The 18,447-nt window shown below is 36.2% G+C and overlaps 1 protein-coding gene across 1 annotated transcript in view; it reads left to right on the top strand.

Moving 5' to 3' along the window:
• Positions 1-18,447, top strand: part of LOC131152294 (formin-like protein 18) — a 41,762-nt gene that overhangs the window by 12,561 nt on the left and 10,754 nt on the right. Inside the window, exons 6-11 of the mRNA XM_058104110.1 lie at positions 6,964-7,035; positions 8,662-8,760; positions 8,970-9,011; positions 9,317-9,397; positions 9,482-9,532; positions 9,618-9,699. Of these exons, the coding sequence (XP_057960093.1) occupies positions 6,964-7,035; positions 8,662-8,760; positions 8,970-9,011; positions 9,317-9,397; positions 9,482-9,532; positions 9,618-9,699 (427 nt within the window). The remainder of the gene's footprint in view (positions 1-6,963; positions 7,036-8,661; positions 8,761-8,969; positions 9,012-9,316; positions 9,398-9,481; positions 9,533-9,617; positions 9,700-18,447) is intronic.

Below are 18,447 nucleotides of genomic sequence, written 5' to 3'. Positions count from 1 at the left end.
AACTTTATTGGAAAGTAGAAGAAGAAGATGCAAAACAGGAGAAAAAGTAATCCTAAAAAATAACATCTTAATAAAGCATTCTGGTCTCTAGTGACATCTTGAAAACAACTATCCTTAAAACATCCTGCACCATGGTTGTCAAATTGAGATTTGAATCGTGAATCAAAATTCCAATTTTGGGAATTGAGAATTGAGAGTCAAATTGAATTGTAAGATTCGGTACAATTTTCCAAAATCACTTCTAAATGACATACTTATATTGATGTACAAACAGCAAGCAAAATGGTAAAATACATTTAAATTTTGACAATAAAAAGACCATATTTCATGTGTATGCTTTCCCCAAGCAACAGAAAAACAAAGAGACTTGAGTCAAGAAATATTAATATAAAAAATGAACTTTATGCTGTTTAAGGGAAGGAATCAAGAAAAATAATAAAAAATTGAACTTTTGGTGTTTATCAACAATTTTAAAAATAATATTTCATGCATATTCTTTCTCAGACTAAATATAAAAATATAGGGTAAAAGATACTCACCTCCCCTGAGGTTTGAAAATAAGATAGAGACCTCTCCTGAGATTTCAAAAATCCCAAGGACCTCCCCTGAGGTTTGTCCAAAATGACACAGACCTCCCTCGAGGTTTAAAAAATGTCACAAATCTCCCCTTAAAAAAATTGTCTTCTTCTCAAAATACAAGGGGAGGTTTGTGTCTTTTCGATAAATCTCAGGGGAGGTCCCTGAGATTTTTGAAACCTTAGGGAAGGTTCCTAGAATTTTTAAAACCTTAGGGGAGGTCATTGTCTTTTTGTCAAACCATAGGGGAGGTTAGTGTCTTTTGCCCAAAAATATAATTAACTTTAAAAAAAATGATAATAATTGAACTAGAGTGAAGAATGGTTTAGTAAAGACAACATAAGATGTAAAGTTCTATTTTCTTCTCTTCTTTAGCACAACACTTAGACAAGGAATGGAAGGTAATTGAGTACAAATAAAAGCAATAAAAAAGAAATTGTTGTTTTTGGGGTTTTAAACTAGTTGGATTTCTTAGGATATGATAGGTCCAGAATCATGTGAATCAATGATAGATTTGGATCAATTCGTTAGATTCACTAGGTGAATCAGTAGATTCTGCTACAATTCAGCAGTTATTTAGATTCACTAGTAAGATTCGAATTGATTTGATGTGTAGTTGATACGAATCGTATGAATCGAATCGTCAATCCTTAGATCCTAGCAGCTATGGCCTGCACTATGAGCCCAAAGAGAAGCCAAGCATTGAATCCTGTCCCAAATAAATCTCATTGATAATCTCTTCCCTGTAAAAGTTCCTCAACTTTCCACCCAAATTCCCCACAATGCAGCCGAAGAGCACATCTCCACAGCTTTTTAGCATCCTTACCTTTCCCAAAACCAGGAAAGAGATAGTCAACCTATTTTCCGCTAAAAAGAGAGTTACACAAGTTCAAAGCAAAATAACGATAAATAAACAAGTGAGGCACATCCTTTGAACTATTTCCACTCATGAAACACATCTCTGGCAATAGAGATCTAGTAAATCTTCTACTCTATAGCAGATTGTTGATCTTATCGCTATTATGGACTACTAGCTTGACAAAAGCCTTCATCTTAGAAAGAACTTTGGTCGAAACACTCCAATAGTGAGGAAAGATCAAATTAATCTTAGTAAGAGGAGAAAAGAAAGATTACAAGATTAATCCATCAAAGAATCGAAAGACCAAACTCTACCATCACCTACTGGTGATATGGCAACCCTTTAGTAGAATGGGTAAAGAAAATAGCGGCCCTACCTCTTACCATTCAAATCCCTTCAAAAGTGAAAATTGAATCTTGCTCAAGAAAGAAGAGGACATCACATCGTTATGATGTGTACTGGGACGGGAGGTGATATAACCAAGCAAAGGAAGATGATCATGCTGCTTCTTCACTCCCTCCCCCCTAACCCAACCCAAAAAATCTTCCCCGAGACCTAATATGATTACCTCTTCCCAATTGAAATTTTGTCAAGGGAAGAAAAGAAGCATAAACTTGAGAATTGAACCTCCAAGGACTCTCAAAAGAGTTTCTAACACCCCAATTAGTATAACACACATTATTTTGTAAGCCATATTTACTTTTTATTACTATATGCCTGCTAAACAACCACTTTACTTAAAAAAGATAAGCTACTAGGTTGTGGGCCCACAATGTATATCAAGCCTTAGGGGCATTTGTGAGTTCTAGAAAGCCCTCCACTTTGAAATCAAAAACTAGAGACCTGTTGTAGATGATATCAATTTAAAATCCCTTAGCCCTCCATAGTGGAGTAGCTAAAGAGACCTTTTGAAGAAATTGGAATCCTCCAAGCTATGAGAGATTGCAATGGAGATAAAGCATTGGTCTAGAGAGGTTCTCTTTATCTTTCTTTCAATCAAATTGGGGCACGATCAAGTAGGACTTGATCAACACCTTTGAGGATTTCTTTAGATAAGGTAGATTTGTGCGCAGCATCCATGCCACTTTTCTGACTTTGGTTTTGAAGAAATTTGGGGCCGTTAATCGTAATGACTTTTGTCCAATCAGTCTGGTGGGAATTATTTATATGATCCTTGCTAAAGTCCTAGCTACGAGGATTAAAAGAGCCATGCCGGGAATTATTAGGCAACAACAACATGCCTTTTGTGACTGGAAGATAGATCATGGATGCAACTCATTGCTAATGAAGTGGTGGATACCTATTGGAGGGAAAGGAAAACTGTGTGATGTGCAAGCTTGACGTGGAGAACGCCTTTAATTATGTCAATTGGAACTTTCTTCTCTATCTTCTTAGAAAGATGGGTTTTGGGGAGTGATGGTTTAGATGGATTGCCCATTGCATCAACAAACAAAGCTTCTCTGTGCTCATCAATGGGCACCCTATTGATTTATTTCACTCCTCCCAAGGACTGAGACAAGGGGACCCTTTGTGCCCCTCCTTGTTCATCGCGGTGATGGAGGTTTTGAGCCTTTTGTTGAAAAAAGCTACTGAAGGAGGGCTCCTTAAAAGGCCTCGGAAGTTTTCTGAAATGGAAGGCCCATAGAGGTCTTACATCTCTTGTTCGCGGATGATACCATCATTTTTTGTGAGGATAACCCTCTCCACTTATTCTGAATCCGTGATGTATTTTGGTAGCATTCGAGGCGATCTTGGGTTTGAAAGTAAATCTTGGAAAAGGATTCTGATTGGTGATAGTTCAGGAGGACCTTTCCTTGTGGGACTGTTAGGCTGTATGATAGGATCTTTCCTTATTGGGTTCCTTGGGCTATCTCTTGGAGCCAAATTCAATGAAAAAAGGAGACTGGGACTCCATTATTGAGAAGTTTGAAAAAAGGCTACCAGGACGGGAAATGATTTTTTTGTCAAAAGGTGACAAACTCACTCTTATTGAAACAACCTTGACAAATATTCCTGTTTATTTCATGTCCCTCCTCCTGCTTCTGCTTTCTGTTGCCAAGAGACTTGAAGGAATTCAAAGGAGGTTCCTACGGGGGAGCTTGGGGGTGTTATTCAAGGTCCACCTTGTCAAATGGGGCATGGTGAAGCAACCTATTTGTTTAGGTGGCTTGGGTTTAAAGTCCCTCCATTTTTTCAATAAATCTTTTCTTGGGAAACGGTTGTGGAGATTCATGGTAGAGAAAATTTTTCTTCACAGGGGAATCATTGCCACAAAATATGGGCTTGAGCATAATGAGTGGATCTCTTGGGCTGGTAGAGGACCACATGCCCTAGGGATGTGGAAACATATCAGGAAAGGCTGAAATGACTTATTTTGTTGTATTAGATTCCAAGTGTGGAGTGGGGACAACATTTGCTTTTGCATTATGTATGGCATGATCAGAAGGCTCGCAATGTCAAATTCGTTTACAATTTCCAGCATCAAAACACTCCAAATCATCCAGTTTGGACCTTAGATAAGAAGGGCATTTTTACCATTAGATCTTTCGATAGGAGACTTTTTCCTGGAGTCAAACATCACTTACTTCCCTTGGACTCAGATTTGGAAGACAGCTGCCCCTACCAGACTTTTTACCTGGGAAGCGACTCATGGTAAGATCTTGACCTTGGACAACTTGTAGAGAAGGGGGTTGTCAGTTGCCAACAGATACCCCCTTTGCATGGATGATGCAGAATCAGTTAAGCACGTATTTATTCTTTGCTCATACATGAAAGAAATCTTTGGATCATGGCTCTGATCTGATTGGACAATGGTGGGTTACTGTCAGCTCTGTGAGAGGGGAGCTCTAGGCTTGGAGAGGGATTCGAGCAACAGAGGAAAAAAAGAAAGGCTTTGCCTCTCATCCCACTTGCAATTTTCTGGTGTGTTTAGAAAGAGAGGAACAGGAGAATGTTTAAAAATTCAATCTCACTGCTTCATATCAGCAAAGAACAGTAGTTGCGGTGGTTACCTGTTGGCATAGTGGATTTTTAGTAAATGATTACAGTGTAATTTTTTATTTTTGTGACACCCTTCAGAGTGGTTGATTTGTTGGTATCCACTTGATGCCCTTCCAATAAACTTTCTTTCACTGATAAAAAAAAATGTATATTCAGCCTTAGGGCTCCCCTGCATGTGCAGTCCAATTGCACGTGAAGAGATTAACAAACAATGAATAACACCCATAACAATGAATAACACCCATATCAGGGACATGATAATTTTTTAAACTTACATTAAACACAGGCAGCAAGACTAGATCCCAGGACCTCCAAGCAACCATGGCTTCGATACTGTGTTAGATTCCACTTCATCTAAAAATTTAAGCTGTTAGGTTGTGGGCCAACAATGTATGACAAGCCTTAGCAGTGCGAAAGAGAGTTTCCTCCAAGGGAAACCTCCATAACCATTTAGCCAACAAGGAAATGTTTTGAGACATCAAATTATCAAGACCCAGCCCTACTTCTTTAGACCTAACCCCCTACCTAACCTAATGATCTCTCCTCTCCACAATTGTCTAGAGAAAGTCTCTCCTAATTCTCTTTTATATTATGAGCTACGCCTCCCAAAAATGGGTTAGGAGGTTTGTTGTGTCTCATTTGCAGTTTACAGATGACACCATTATCTTCTTAGATGTTCATGTTGACTCTTTTGTCAACATTCTCATTTCTCACTATTCTGTAGATTTTTGAGTGTCTTTGTCTTTAGAATAAATTAGGGGAAGAGTGGTATTGGCTTGATTAATGTTAGTGTTCGCCCTAAGAGGGTTTTGGAGCTAACTTCCCTAATTAGGTGTGGTGTTTTAGAATGGCCTTTGGAACTATTTAGCAGTTCCTTTGGGTGGCAAGCATTGTTCGTTAGCCTTTTGGGATCCAGTGGTGTTTATGGTGGCAAAGTGGGTGGTGGATGGAAAGGATTATGAGAGGGAGTATCACTAAGGACAAACTCGACCTGTTAGTAAGCACCTTAGCTATGGTCTTACGCATGCTAGATTACTAAACTAATAGGCTGAAAATCTGAAACCTTGATCAACCTATTCTTCTTTGGACTGGTAGATAAAGGTAGAATTCATCTTGAAACTTCTGTGTGCAGCAATAAAGAGTAAAGACAGCTTACCAAGTTGATTTGTATGTTTTTTTTTTCAGCGTCATGAAAAACTAGAAAATAGGATCATTGGAGTGGAAAAATTCTTAATAATATGGTAGGTACTCAAAAGTGGATGCTTATTCTTGTTGGTGATTGGAAATTACCCTCATGTTAAGTTTGCATTGAAGAATTGGAGTCTTATTGGTTATCTGGCTTGCAAAGGGTAATCCATTTTTCATTTCTTAAGCAAATTGCAGATCCAGTTACGCATTCTAGGATTATATTGTTTCCACAGATGCTAGAAACATTGTACCACCCAGCATGGTTTTAAATAATGGTAACAGTCGCGGCTGTTGTGGTTGTTACGTAACTGGTAATGGTCACTGCATCCGTGAATTCATTTTTTGCATTAGAAAATTTCTTAAAAACATATCGATTCACATGTTTTGTTCCTCAAAATCCTATATGATAATGCTTTAAATGATTTTTAGTAAATTTTAATCAAATTTAAATGTAACATATGCTACAAGTATGGATGTCATCTTGGTTGTTTTAGTTGCTATTGGTGAGAAGGGGCATGCATTTGCTACTTTTCACTACTTTATTGATTCTAAGTCAAATTCAAACTAAGAAATAATAAATATGAAATATAGTATGCCATCTTTTGTACTCTTTTAGTCTTTAATGGAATTTTTGTTATATATAGAATGTTGATATGCTAAACAAGAAAAAAAAATGTATACAATAGATTGTATTTAGTCTCCAAATTAGGTGTAGGAAAGAACAGAAAAAAATAATTGAAAGAAATTAGAATAGAACATATGCACTTTAAGGTTAGGAAAAGTTGGGTTTATTTTAGTGGTAGTTCTTGAAAAAATGCATAGTAAATATCAAGGAAAATAAAATCAAAAAATGATTTTTTAATTAAAAAAATCATTAACTAAATAAACCAACTTAAAATTGAGTTTCTAAGCTTCAATAAAGGGTAAAGAGAGGGGAAAATGAAAAAATGGGACTAAAATGCTTGTTTTCGTCATTCACAGCAGGTCTGGCACATAATGGCTCATAATGTTCTGTAACGGCCATTATGGTACCATTGTGAATCAGCATACATCCGAGATATTGCCCTGTAACAGTCTTGGAAGTCACTGATATCATTATGTAATGTCCATAACAGCTGTTACGCACCAATTTTTAATGCTATGCTACCCAAAGTTTTACAATGAAACGTTTTAGTTTTCTATGTGGTTTTCCAGAAAAAAAGAATACTTATTCTATGTTTGTTGCCACGGCTTGTGGTTCTTTGTAAATATTTTTCCTGCCGTTGTGCAATAACAGTCATCAGTTGCAAAATATCTTATCCTCTTTTGTTATCTCATGAGTTGTATGTTGGTTCTCACAGATCGATCTGAGGAGGGCGTATAATTGTGAAATAATGCTTACAAAAGTTAAGATTCCTTTGCCTGATTTGATGGTAAGATAGATCTTCTTGTTTCTGTTTGCAGTAAATATTTACTTTAAATTGTAGTTCTGTAAGGTCATATGGAACCACCTGGTCAACTGCAGGGAATCTGAAACGGTCTTACTTTTGCTGATTCATGATGAAAGAAAATTTTAGGTTCTGTTTAGTTGTGGAAATCAGTTTTCATTTTCCATTTCCATTTTTTCAAAGAATTACAATGAAGCCACTTTGTTTCCATTTTTCCAATGTTTGTATAGGAAACTCAGGCCCTAAACAGTTGCAAAATTTATTGATTATATTTTTTTATTTAGTGTTAGAATGAATAAATGATTTTCTTTCCTTGGGTGTTTTGGTAACTATCAAGGAATGATTCTCCTTTTACCCAAGGCATATGGTACTTGGGAGTTTGCATGTTAGGGTCGGCATAATTTATATAATTATATTTTTCAAAATTTCAGATTGAGTATGAACCCATATGATTTGAATCCTTGCTTCAGATCTCTTGGGAGAAAAGTCTTTTGTACATGTGAATGTGAATATGTATTAAAATTTTCTGTTATTGTTTGGATGAGGTGTAAATGGCTTAATTGAAGCTATGGATTCTAATTATATCTGTTTTGTGTAAGTATCTTGCCTCTTGTTCCCCCCAAATAACTGTGAAATTGCGAAAACATGGGAGAAATTTTTTCTTTAAAATTGTGAAATATTCATATCAACTGTAGAATTAATGGTACTGTAAACACCATATTTTTGCGGAAATTCTCATTGTATAATTGGTGTTGCAGATAGGGGCATGATGTGCAATAAAACATCCAAAAGCTCCATCAACAGCTTGGCCAACTCGAAAATTATGATGAATTGACTGTTTAAACAACTTGAATTTTAGGCAGAGTTACGAGTATATAATTTTAAGTTTTCCCCAACAAATTCACAAAACTTATGCAAATAAAAACTAGATCACAAGTTTGTCAACGGAGCTGCCAAATAATTATGACATAACCAAATATTTTCTTTCCCAAAGTTTTCATTTGCTGTTTTTTTCACAGTGGAAGAGTTGGTATTTATTCGAGTCAGATGATTCTTCTACTACATGGGAGTATGTTTTTTTTTGTATGGCTTATTTGTATGTGAATTTTTTCACAGTGGAAGAGTTAGTATTTATTCGGGTCAGATGATTCTTCTACTACATGGTGAAGTATGTTTTTTTTTTTTTGGCTTATTTGTATGTGAATCACTTCTTTAATACCTGTGCAGGTTTTTTGTTTTGGGGAGTGCTCTATGGGCTCTCTATTAGCACCCGACAGAAAGTTATAATTTTTTTCACTGTTTAATTTTGTAGCATTACTAGTCATGGACTGTTTTATACTACTTGTATAATTTCCAGTATTTTTTTGTTCAATAGACAGGAAAATTTTCAGTTTCATTAATATATCTGTTCCATGAATCACATAAAGAGGCACCCATACTTATTTGCATTCTTGGTTGTAGATTTTAGAAGTTTTGCTTGCTTGATCCTTGTGTCCTTCTCAAATCACATATTTTATCTATTGAGATGCTAGTTCCAGCTAAATTTACTAAGAAAACAATACCCAACTAGATTTCCTTTTCAGTTTTATCATACCTGCCTATATTTTGCAGAGTTCTGTCCTTGCTTTAGACGATTCAGCATTAGATATTGATCAGGTTGATAACCTAATAAAGTTCTGTCCGACTAAAGAAGAGATGGAACTACTAAAGGTATGGAAATAATGTATGTAAATATATGCAATCTTTTATTTTTATTTATTTATTTTTAAAGTCTTCTGTTTAAAACATGAGTTTCTCCAATGTCATTCCTCCAATTACTATACAAGTCTCTGTGATCTGTAGATTGTTTTTGAATTGAACAAACAAGTTGAGTCTCAAGTCTTGTTTATTAGAGTAATAAAATATGCTTCTATGCTCAGGGCTACAATGGTGACAAGGAAAACTTAGGCAAATGTGAACAGGTTAGTGGGACAGCTCTTCTTCTTCTTATTTACTTATGTTTTTTTTCCACATTATTAGTTATCTTTGGGTTGGAAAGCTAATGCTGCAACTCAGCAAGTTAGAATTACTAATACTCAACAAAGGCCATGGCTCTGTTGCCCATTAGTTAACCTCCTGGTGAATCAATAAAAGTTGAAGAAGCAATGTGCAACTGCAACATGATTCATTTTACTTGCGTACATGCTCTTCATTGACATGAATCTCTCTTCAAATTTAGTAAGTTTACATACTGAATCTTAACATGCTTTGCACTTTTGTGTGGCAGTTCTTCTTAGAGTTGATGAAAGTACCACGGGTGGAGTCCAAACTAAGAGTTTTTTCATTTAAGATGCAATTTAGTACGCAGGTCAGAGAACAATTCATTTCATTTTGTTGTTATTGAGTTGTTCTCTGTTATGTTACTGACCTGGCTCTCTTGCACCTTTTCCAGGTTTCTGACCTTAGAAACAATTTGAATGTCATTAATTCTGCGGCTGAAGAGGCAAGATACTTTTTCTTCATCTAGTTACTTTAAAAGGACTTTCCCTTACGACTACCATCAACTATTTGACTAATGTGCTTACCAGATCAGGAATTCAGTCAAGCTGAAAAGAATCATGCAAACTATTCTTTCACTGGGTAATGCTTTGAACCATGGAACTGCAAGAGGTGAGTTGAATATATATATATTTTTTGGCTTTATGTTTATCAGATGCAGACATTTAAGATGTTAGTGTGTGTGAATGTTGGTGATGACTAAAAAGTACAGAGGTATTTAGTTAATTATCTCAGGCTTGTTGTGTTGTCACTTTTGTATTTTCAGTTTAAATAAGTTGATTAGAATATAAGTTGAACACATCTAACGCAATCATGAAGGAAAAGTAAAGAGAGATACCTGGGAAGGATATAACTTCTAAATTTGAAAAGGAGCCTACTCGAAGCAGCATCATGTAGGTCTCCTTTTAGTATAATGGCTGGGCTGTTCACATGCATATAGGACTTGGTTCAATAACAAGAGTCTTATTCAAATATATAAATGAAGCTTGAGCATAGGTCAGGGGCTCATTTTATAAACTCAAGTATTATGGAAGAAACCTCACAAAGTAGGCCAATCCGCATCTTGAAGATACGGACTACTGTGGGTCCCAACATTTGGTTTTCCACTTCGCATTCTCCAGGCCTGTCATCTTCTTTTCCTGAAACAAGGTCTGCACTGCACCCTATCCTCTTGCCATTTTCCTCCTTTCCCATGGAGATTGCACCAGCAGCACCAGTGGCACATGACAGTGAGGTTGAAAATGGAAATGTTCCCATTGATGGTCTCAAAGGACCACCTTCTTCTTTGTCATCTCCTTGCAGGTCGCCTACTCAATGAAGCGAATGTGTGGAGCAAACAACACCGAAAATCCTCTCTGGCATCAAGTTCATTGGTGCACAGGTTTATTCCCTCTCTACGATCTCTCCTTCCCCTCTGATTTGCTAACCTGGGCCACAGTCATGAGTTTGACGGTCCAAGCAACCAACTTGTCTCTGGCGCTTGCAAAGGCAAATTCAGGTGTCGTTGTGAAGGAAGAAGGTGCGAATTTGATGGGCTTTCTCACACATACTCCTTACTTGGACTTGCAATCTTCAATCCCAATAAACCCCACCAGGATTCAAAATGTGAACAGTAACAACCCTTTTCTTTAGATTTCCCAAAATTTTAGTGATTTGGACCAGACTTTTAACAGTGTGGGGTTTAAGTCAGAGCTCTTCTTGTTAATGAGGTTTTTAAAAATTTTAGAAGATAGGGTGTAGCAGAGACATTGTTTCAGGCAGAGAAGATGACAGGTCAAAGCGAGGAGATTCGGATGGTGAACCCATGGATGTCTGCATTTTCAAGATGCAGATTGGCCTAATTTGGTGATTAGTTAGAAAAATCTCCATTTTTAAAAACCTCATTTTAGTAAATAACTCTATTACTGAATATCATGCATGTAGTACAATCATATAGGGGTATTTAGTTAATTATCAGAGGCTTGTTTTGTTGTTATAGGTGTATTTTTTGTTTAAATATGTTGAGCAAAATGTAGGTGGGCATATGCAATGCAATCTACCTTGAAGAAAAAGGAAAGACGTATATCTTGGAAGTATATAACTTGTGAATTTGAAGGGGCAGCTTATCCAAAGCTGCATCATGTAGGTCTCCGAAATATAATTGTTAGTGCTTCTGTAGTATTATTGCCTATGTTTGTGACTGAGAGTTAGTGTGGGTATTATGGTCATTGTGGTGTTCTTGACATGTATCATAAATGGAGGGGAGATTTGTGGCTGTGATTAAGTGACATAGGAAAAGCAATAGAATTCAGAAATAGAAATAGAATTGAGAGAACCATGGGGAGGAAATTAGGAGAAGAAGAGAATAAGAGAGATGGACAGAAGGTGTCACAGGGTAGCAATGGGAATAGAAAAAATTTGCCGAATAGAGAGTGAGAAAGACAGAAAAGAGAGAGAGAAAAGAGAGACAGAACAGAGAAAGACAGAACAGAGCAGAACAGAACAGAACAGAGATGAGAGCAGGAAGAAGGATGAAGGAAGAAGAAGAAGCAGCAGCAGGAACCAGAGAGGTGGGGGGGTGGGGTGTGACTGCACTTGCAATCTGATTCAAACAATAACTTAGGGGCCATTTGGTATCACTGTCAAAAATTTGAGAAACGGAAACCAAAAATAAATCAGAAACCAGTAACCTGTTTGGTTAATATTTACAAAATTAAAATAAATTTTAAAAATAATTTAAAATATTCATTTTCGTCTTTAAATCAAATAATATTAAAAAATATGATTAAATAATAAAATTACAAAATAATACACATTAAAAAATACTATAATAAAAATAAAAATTATTATAATTATTTTACTTAATTTTTATATTTTCAAAATTGACTTTATAAGAAAAATTTTATTGGGCATGACAATTGAAAAATAGTAAAAATGTTTTGTAATTGGCTTAAGAATATTTTGTAATTGGCTTTATTATTATTTTTTGAAATTTATAAATATTTTTATTTCAATTATATTTAAATTTATATGCTCATTTTATTTTAATTTTGATTTTAGAGTGTATAAAATGAATGCTTTAATTCAAAAAAACTATTTCTGGATATTAAATTTTTTGGCAACAGGTTGTGAAAACAACTGAAAACCATAAAATCTGGTTTTCAGTTTTTTCTTAAACAGTAGAAAACCGACAACAGAAGCAGGAAACTAAGATAAACAAATGCATTTTTATAAGTTGTTTTTTCACTGTATAGAAACAATAATAGAAAATAGAAAACAACAACAATACCAAACATGCCCTTAATGTTTAGCATTTATACCCAATAGTACTAACACATATGTACATAAAAACCCCAACAAAACAAGGAATTACAAAACAGCCCCACAGTACTTAAATACACAAAATAATCCTAAATCAGCTACCTTTTAAATAACCAGAAATTCCCCAAATTAAAACAATAGTCCTAGCTACCAAATAAACATTGTAAAGTTCTCAATTGGTGGTTCTCTTAACATATTGGGAGGATCTAAGGATACTTTGTGACCATGGAGAAACTGATCAATTCTTTAAAATATGAAGTGTTATTACGGGTTGATAGCTGGAGAAATCTTTTAGCTTTCAAAGCCATATGGTAAGCCTCATATAGAGTAGTGGGATGTTTTTGAATTTTCAAATCATATGCTTTTTTATTTCATCCCTCAACCCTCTCTTGAACATAATCACGACTCTCATTAAGAGCGCACCAATAAATGTGGTTTCTAAACCTAAGGTAATAATCAATGACATTAGAAGAAAGTCGCCTAAGTCCACACAGTTGTTCCACTAATTGCTCCCTATAATAATTTTGGGCATACTTTTATCTCAAAATATATCTCATTTCAGACCATGTGGTAATAGGTGGTTCTCTGAGACAACTTTTGTCCCTTTCAAATTTTCACCAATATTGATTTGCTAAACCAAGAAGTCTTGATTTAGCTAAGTAGATACTTAGGTGGTCAGACAATCCATATCAATTAAAATTATTCTCCATGTCATCCAACCAATCTAGGAAAGGCTGAGGACCTGAACAACCATCAAAATAAGGACAGCTAGGTTTTATCAATTGTTGAGATTGCCAGCTAGCTGGGAACTAGACATGTGGAATTGACTCATCATTTTTTTTTTCTTTAAACCAAAGAGCAAATATGGACCAATGCAAATTCAAACAAGTACCTATCAGGTACATGATATTAAATCTATTTCTATAGGGTCCAGGTAGTGTAAGTTTATGCAACCTTACCAAAGGTCCTTAGATATGCTCATAGATCCTCTACTAGTAAACTTGAAGAATGGTGCTGTCATCCTGAATTATTCCTTCCAACAATATGTATTCAACAATCAATGTCAGATTTCTTCAGACCAACAATCTCATGAAGGAAGCTAATTGGTTGCAGTAAATCTCAAAACACAGCTGGGTCTCAATCTGAATGCTGGCAGGCCTTCAAAACTCAAAAATTTGCATTGGCAGTCCAAGATCAGGCTGAAGTTATCCTGAGAAATGTACAAACTTGATCAATCAGTTTTCAAACAAACAGCTTCAAAATCTCCAGAGAAAATGTAAAATATTGCTGGTGGTGTCAATTTCTTGCAGATCTGGAAGCAGAAGAAGACTCTGGAAGATTCTCACTCATGGATTGCCGGTGTGTGGGATGCATGCACCACCATTGAGGCGTCTCCAGCGATGGTTTTCTGGCTGGTGGCAGATTGGGGGTGGTGAGTCAAATGGTGGTAGTGGTGTGTCAAGCAAACACCATCAACAGTAAGATTTTAAAGGGTGATTGGCTGGAAAACATTCAATCGGCTTGTGGGTCTTTTCCGGTGGTCAGATGATGATGAAACTTCATGGGGTTGTGTTTCGGAGGGTTCTGATTCGGACAGTGAAGGAGGTGTGGCAAAATTTTTTCTGGAAATTGGTGTTTGAATTTTGAGGACACAAATATAATTTCTGTGGGAGTTACAGATGGGCAGTTTGAAGCTTTTTCCTGTGATTTCTGAACTTTGAATGCTTGGTACTACTTGCAGTTATGCATAACACTTGCAGCAATTAAGATTTACTCAAATTAACTGTAAATTGTTCTTTTGTATGACAACAGTAGTAGTGGCAGAGGAATGTGGATTTACACAGCCAACAGAATTCAGAAATAGGGAGAGAATTGAGAGAATTATGGGGGAAAAGTTAGAAGAAGAGGAGGAGAGATGGACAGAAGGTGCCAGAGGACCGCACTGAGAATAGAAGAAGAAAGTTTCAGAGCAGAGAGCGAGAAAGAACAGAGAAAGAGAACTACAGTGTAGGGAAAGACAGAACAGGACAGAACAGTGTTGGAAGGAGGAGAAAGAAGGAAAAAGGAAGAAGGAAGAAGAAGCAGCAGCAGGAACTTGCCAGAGCGAGAGAGAGAGAGAGGGAAACTGCACTTGCAATCTGAGTCAAACAAAACTGTCACAATAACTTATGTCTCACATTTATACACACTACTACTAACACATATACATAGAAACCCCAATAAAACAAGGGAATTACAAAACAACCCCAAAGCTGCACTTGCAATCTGAGTCAAACAATAACTGTCACGATAACTTATGTTCCACATTTATACGCACTACTACTAACACATTTACATAGAAACCCCGATGACAAAAGGAGTTACAAAACAATCCCAAAGCACATGAATACGCAACAGTGTTTTAAAAGGTGAAGGCGTAAGGTGGGGCGTTTTATCCCCGATAAGGCAAGGCATAAGCCTCAAGGTGTTGAGGTGTAGGCCTTTTGGGAATTTAATTTTTTATTAAAAATATATAAATAAATTATAAATATTAAAATTTATATAAATTTTATTTTAATAAAATTTATTTTATAGTTTTAAACTCTTAATAACTTAAAAATGGGTCCAAAGTTAGTACTTCAAGTCCGGATCTCAGCATATGTGCGCTTTACTTTGTTGAAAAGAGCCATGTGTCGCTAACATATATATTATATATAAACTCCAGAGCAGATCCCAGTCCCACATCTCTCTGATCTGTCAGGTCCTTGACATGGAGAGAGATCACCCAAGAAGATAAAGTTGCTAGAGTAGGAAGATTTGGAGTCAATTGATCCTCTAAAACTTTATTGAAGGTCATGAGAGAGGATCATTCATCAATGGAAGCTTCATTGGGAAGAGACAAAAGGCTGGAGGGAGTTGTCAAAGACAAATGAAAGGCTGAAGAGAGAAGACCTCTGCGTAAGTCAATAGGCTGTAGGAGGTTGCTGGACAGAGACGAGAGGTCAGAAGGGTTGTAGGAGAGAGACGAAAGGCTGGAGGGAGTTGTCGAAGACAGACAAAAGGCTGGAAGAGAGAAGACGCTTGCGCAAGAGCTTCAGTTGTCGATGGGGGGAGTTGGCGCTCGTCAAGCCCTAAAAAATCTTCTTATTTATTTATTGTTTTGAATATTTTAGACATTATTATGTCTGATCCCTCAAGATGTACATATTCCCATATGAGGTGTAAAAATCACGCCTTTTGGCTTGAGGCGCGCGCCTTAGCCCCAAAGGTGAATGCATTTTAGGAGTCGCATTTTACGTTATGCCTCAAGGCGTTTTATGCCCAAAACGCATAAAGCGCGCCCTAGGAATGCCTTTTAAAACATTGATACACAAAATAAACCCATATTGACTGAACTTCTAAAATAACTAGAAATATCTCACACTAAAAGAACAGTCCTAGCTACCAAATCAACATTTAAGGATTTGTTTGGTATCATTATCAAAAATTATGAAAACAAATACCAGAAGCGAAATTAAGAACTAGAAACAAAAACTAAAAATGGAGAACCAGCAATATGTTTGGTTAATATTTCTAGGACAAAAAAAAAAAAATTAAAAACTTGATTAAACAGATGTTTTTTTTTTTGTCCTTGAACCAAGTAACAATTACAAAATATGATTAAAATAATAAAATTAATAATTAATATAATTTAAAAATACTAGAAAAAATAAAAATTATTATAATTATTTTACTGAATTATTATAGTTCGAAATTAACTTAACAAGAACAATTTTATTGTATGTGACAATTGAAGTATAATAAAAATATTTTGTAAATGACATTATTTTTTAATTTTTCGAAAATTTCATGGGCATTTTTTTTTAATTTTAATTATATTGTAAATTCATATGTTTATTTTGTTTTAATTTTAGTTAAAAAATATGGATAATATTAAAGTTTACTATGGATATTAAAATAATTTGGCAACAGGTTGCCAAAACAATTGAAAACCATGAAATCTAGTTTTCAGTTTTTTCACAAACAACTAAAAACTGTTAAACAGAAACATAAAACTGACAGCGCAAACAAACACATTTTCATAATATGTTTCTTTATTGTACGAAAACAAAAACAGAAAACTGAAGACAAAACGATACCAAATAGGCTTAAAAGTTCTCCATTGTTAAGTCTTCCAATTTATGCAACATTTTAGCATGGTAATCAAAGACCTAAACCGTAAGTGCGACAGCCACTGCCAGAACCAGGCCATGAAACCCTAAATTCTCTGCATGTTTACGACCATAAGAGAGCTGCTAGCACCACTGCAGGCCTGAAAACAACCCAGCAGCTTCTGGAAGGCACAACAGTTACCAGAAAGTTCCTAGACAATACTGCTTATTCAGGAACATCAAGACCCTGTTTAGATCTTGCTAAACCAACACCATAGCCATTAGCCACCCACAGGCACTGCCTATTGTCAAGCCTTGAAATCCCACTGATGGAGCCTCTCTCACGTGCACTCATGTGGTGTAAGGCTGGCAGTACCTATTCAAGCACTGGTGCGTGAGGCTTCATACATCCATGTTTTAGGCCTGAACTTCTCCTTTATTGTTTGAATCCCTCTATAGACCATATTATCAAGCTTTTGGTGGTGTTTTGTCCAAAGATCCCACCTTTTTAGTTGTTTGTGTGTACTGTCATTGTCAATGGTAGCTGAGTTCATTTGGGCTTTTATCTTGTTTGTTTGGGGCCTCAGTTGTGTGTTGGGATGGAGCTCATGAATCTGAAAGTATGTTTCCTTCTTCATTGCCATAGATTACAACTAAAAAGTTGGAGGGAAAGAATTTGTCCTGTCGTCTAAGGTTGTCATTATCTATTTGACAAGCTTAGGCAAAATTGTGCACTCGTTTCAATCTGGCCCAATGGTGACAAATGGAAAGAAGTAAGTGTTCTGGAAGATTCATTAATTGTTGCCCTACTGTGGAACTTGATGTAACCCTAGATTGCATGGATGTGCATGCATCTAAACATATGCAAGGAGATTTTGGAGAATGCCAAATTGTTATATTCCGTTTATTACTCTTATAGACACATTCAGTTACTACAGGGAGATGTGAGTATCACAGATTATTGTGCAGAGATGAAGTGCATCCATGAGGAACTCAACATTATGCAACTTGTAACAACCAATGTTCGTGAGATGTAAAAGCAGAGGGAGCATCCTAGTGAGTTTGAAAGTCAAGTAGTCTTGTACATTTTTGGTAGTGTAGAGTTGCCATCCTTTGCTGATGTATATTCTTGCATCATCCTTGCTTCCCTTAGCTCCCATTCCTTAGCACCTAGTTCTTGTGTTTCAACCTCTAGCTCCGAAAAGACTGCTTTTGTTACACAAAATGATTCTGGATTTTCAACCAAGTAGTCGAGAAGTTTCCAGGGTAGTTCAAGCGATAGCGCAGGAAGGGATGGACGTGGAGAGGCCCCCAAGACAAGTGGACTCATGTGGATGAGGAGGTCATATGATTGAGCACTTTTGGGATCTGCACATTAAACCCCCAGGCATTGCTAATATGGCCACCATAGATTCCATTCTTCCTAGTTCAACAAGTGGGGAGCAGTACTATTTCAGAGGAAGAGTGTATAAAGTTCTTGTAGTACCAGGCATCCCAGCAAGCTTCTTTTGGGTTTGCAACTCTTGCTTTGTTGCCTAGTATTTCTCCCACTATTCCCTGGGTTGTAGATTTGGCTGCTACTGATGAATAACCAATTTCTTTCCCATCCTACAGTGTTCTAAAAACTTCCTCCATGTTGCCTGTGGAGACATACCTTTAAATTCAGTGGAGAAAAAAATGGAACGATTTCATTTCCGTGGGAAAGTTCTATGGCCTTTTTTCCTTGGGAAGTTTGTAATATTGTTTTATTCAATCCTTTGAATGCCAAAAATAACAGATGCCTTGGGTTGGGCTTTTCAGCTGCTTAAGATGAAATTTGCTTATCTATCTTTTCTAATTATGCTATTGCTCAACTGTAACTCATACTGTCATTTGTTGTCAAGTTTGGGTGAGTTTACATAATCATTTTCCCTGAATTCTTGATTATGTG

This window comes from Malania oleifera, chromosome 3, assembly GCF_029873635.1.
Source record: "Malania oleifera isolate guangnan ecotype guangnan chromosome 3, ASM2987363v1, whole genome shotgun sequence".
In the NCBI taxonomy this organism is placed as follows: domain Eukaryota; kingdom Viridiplantae; phylum Streptophyta; class Magnoliopsida; order Santalales; family Ximeniaceae; genus Malania; species Malania oleifera.
This window is presented reverse-complemented; position numbering and strand designations above follow the sequence as displayed.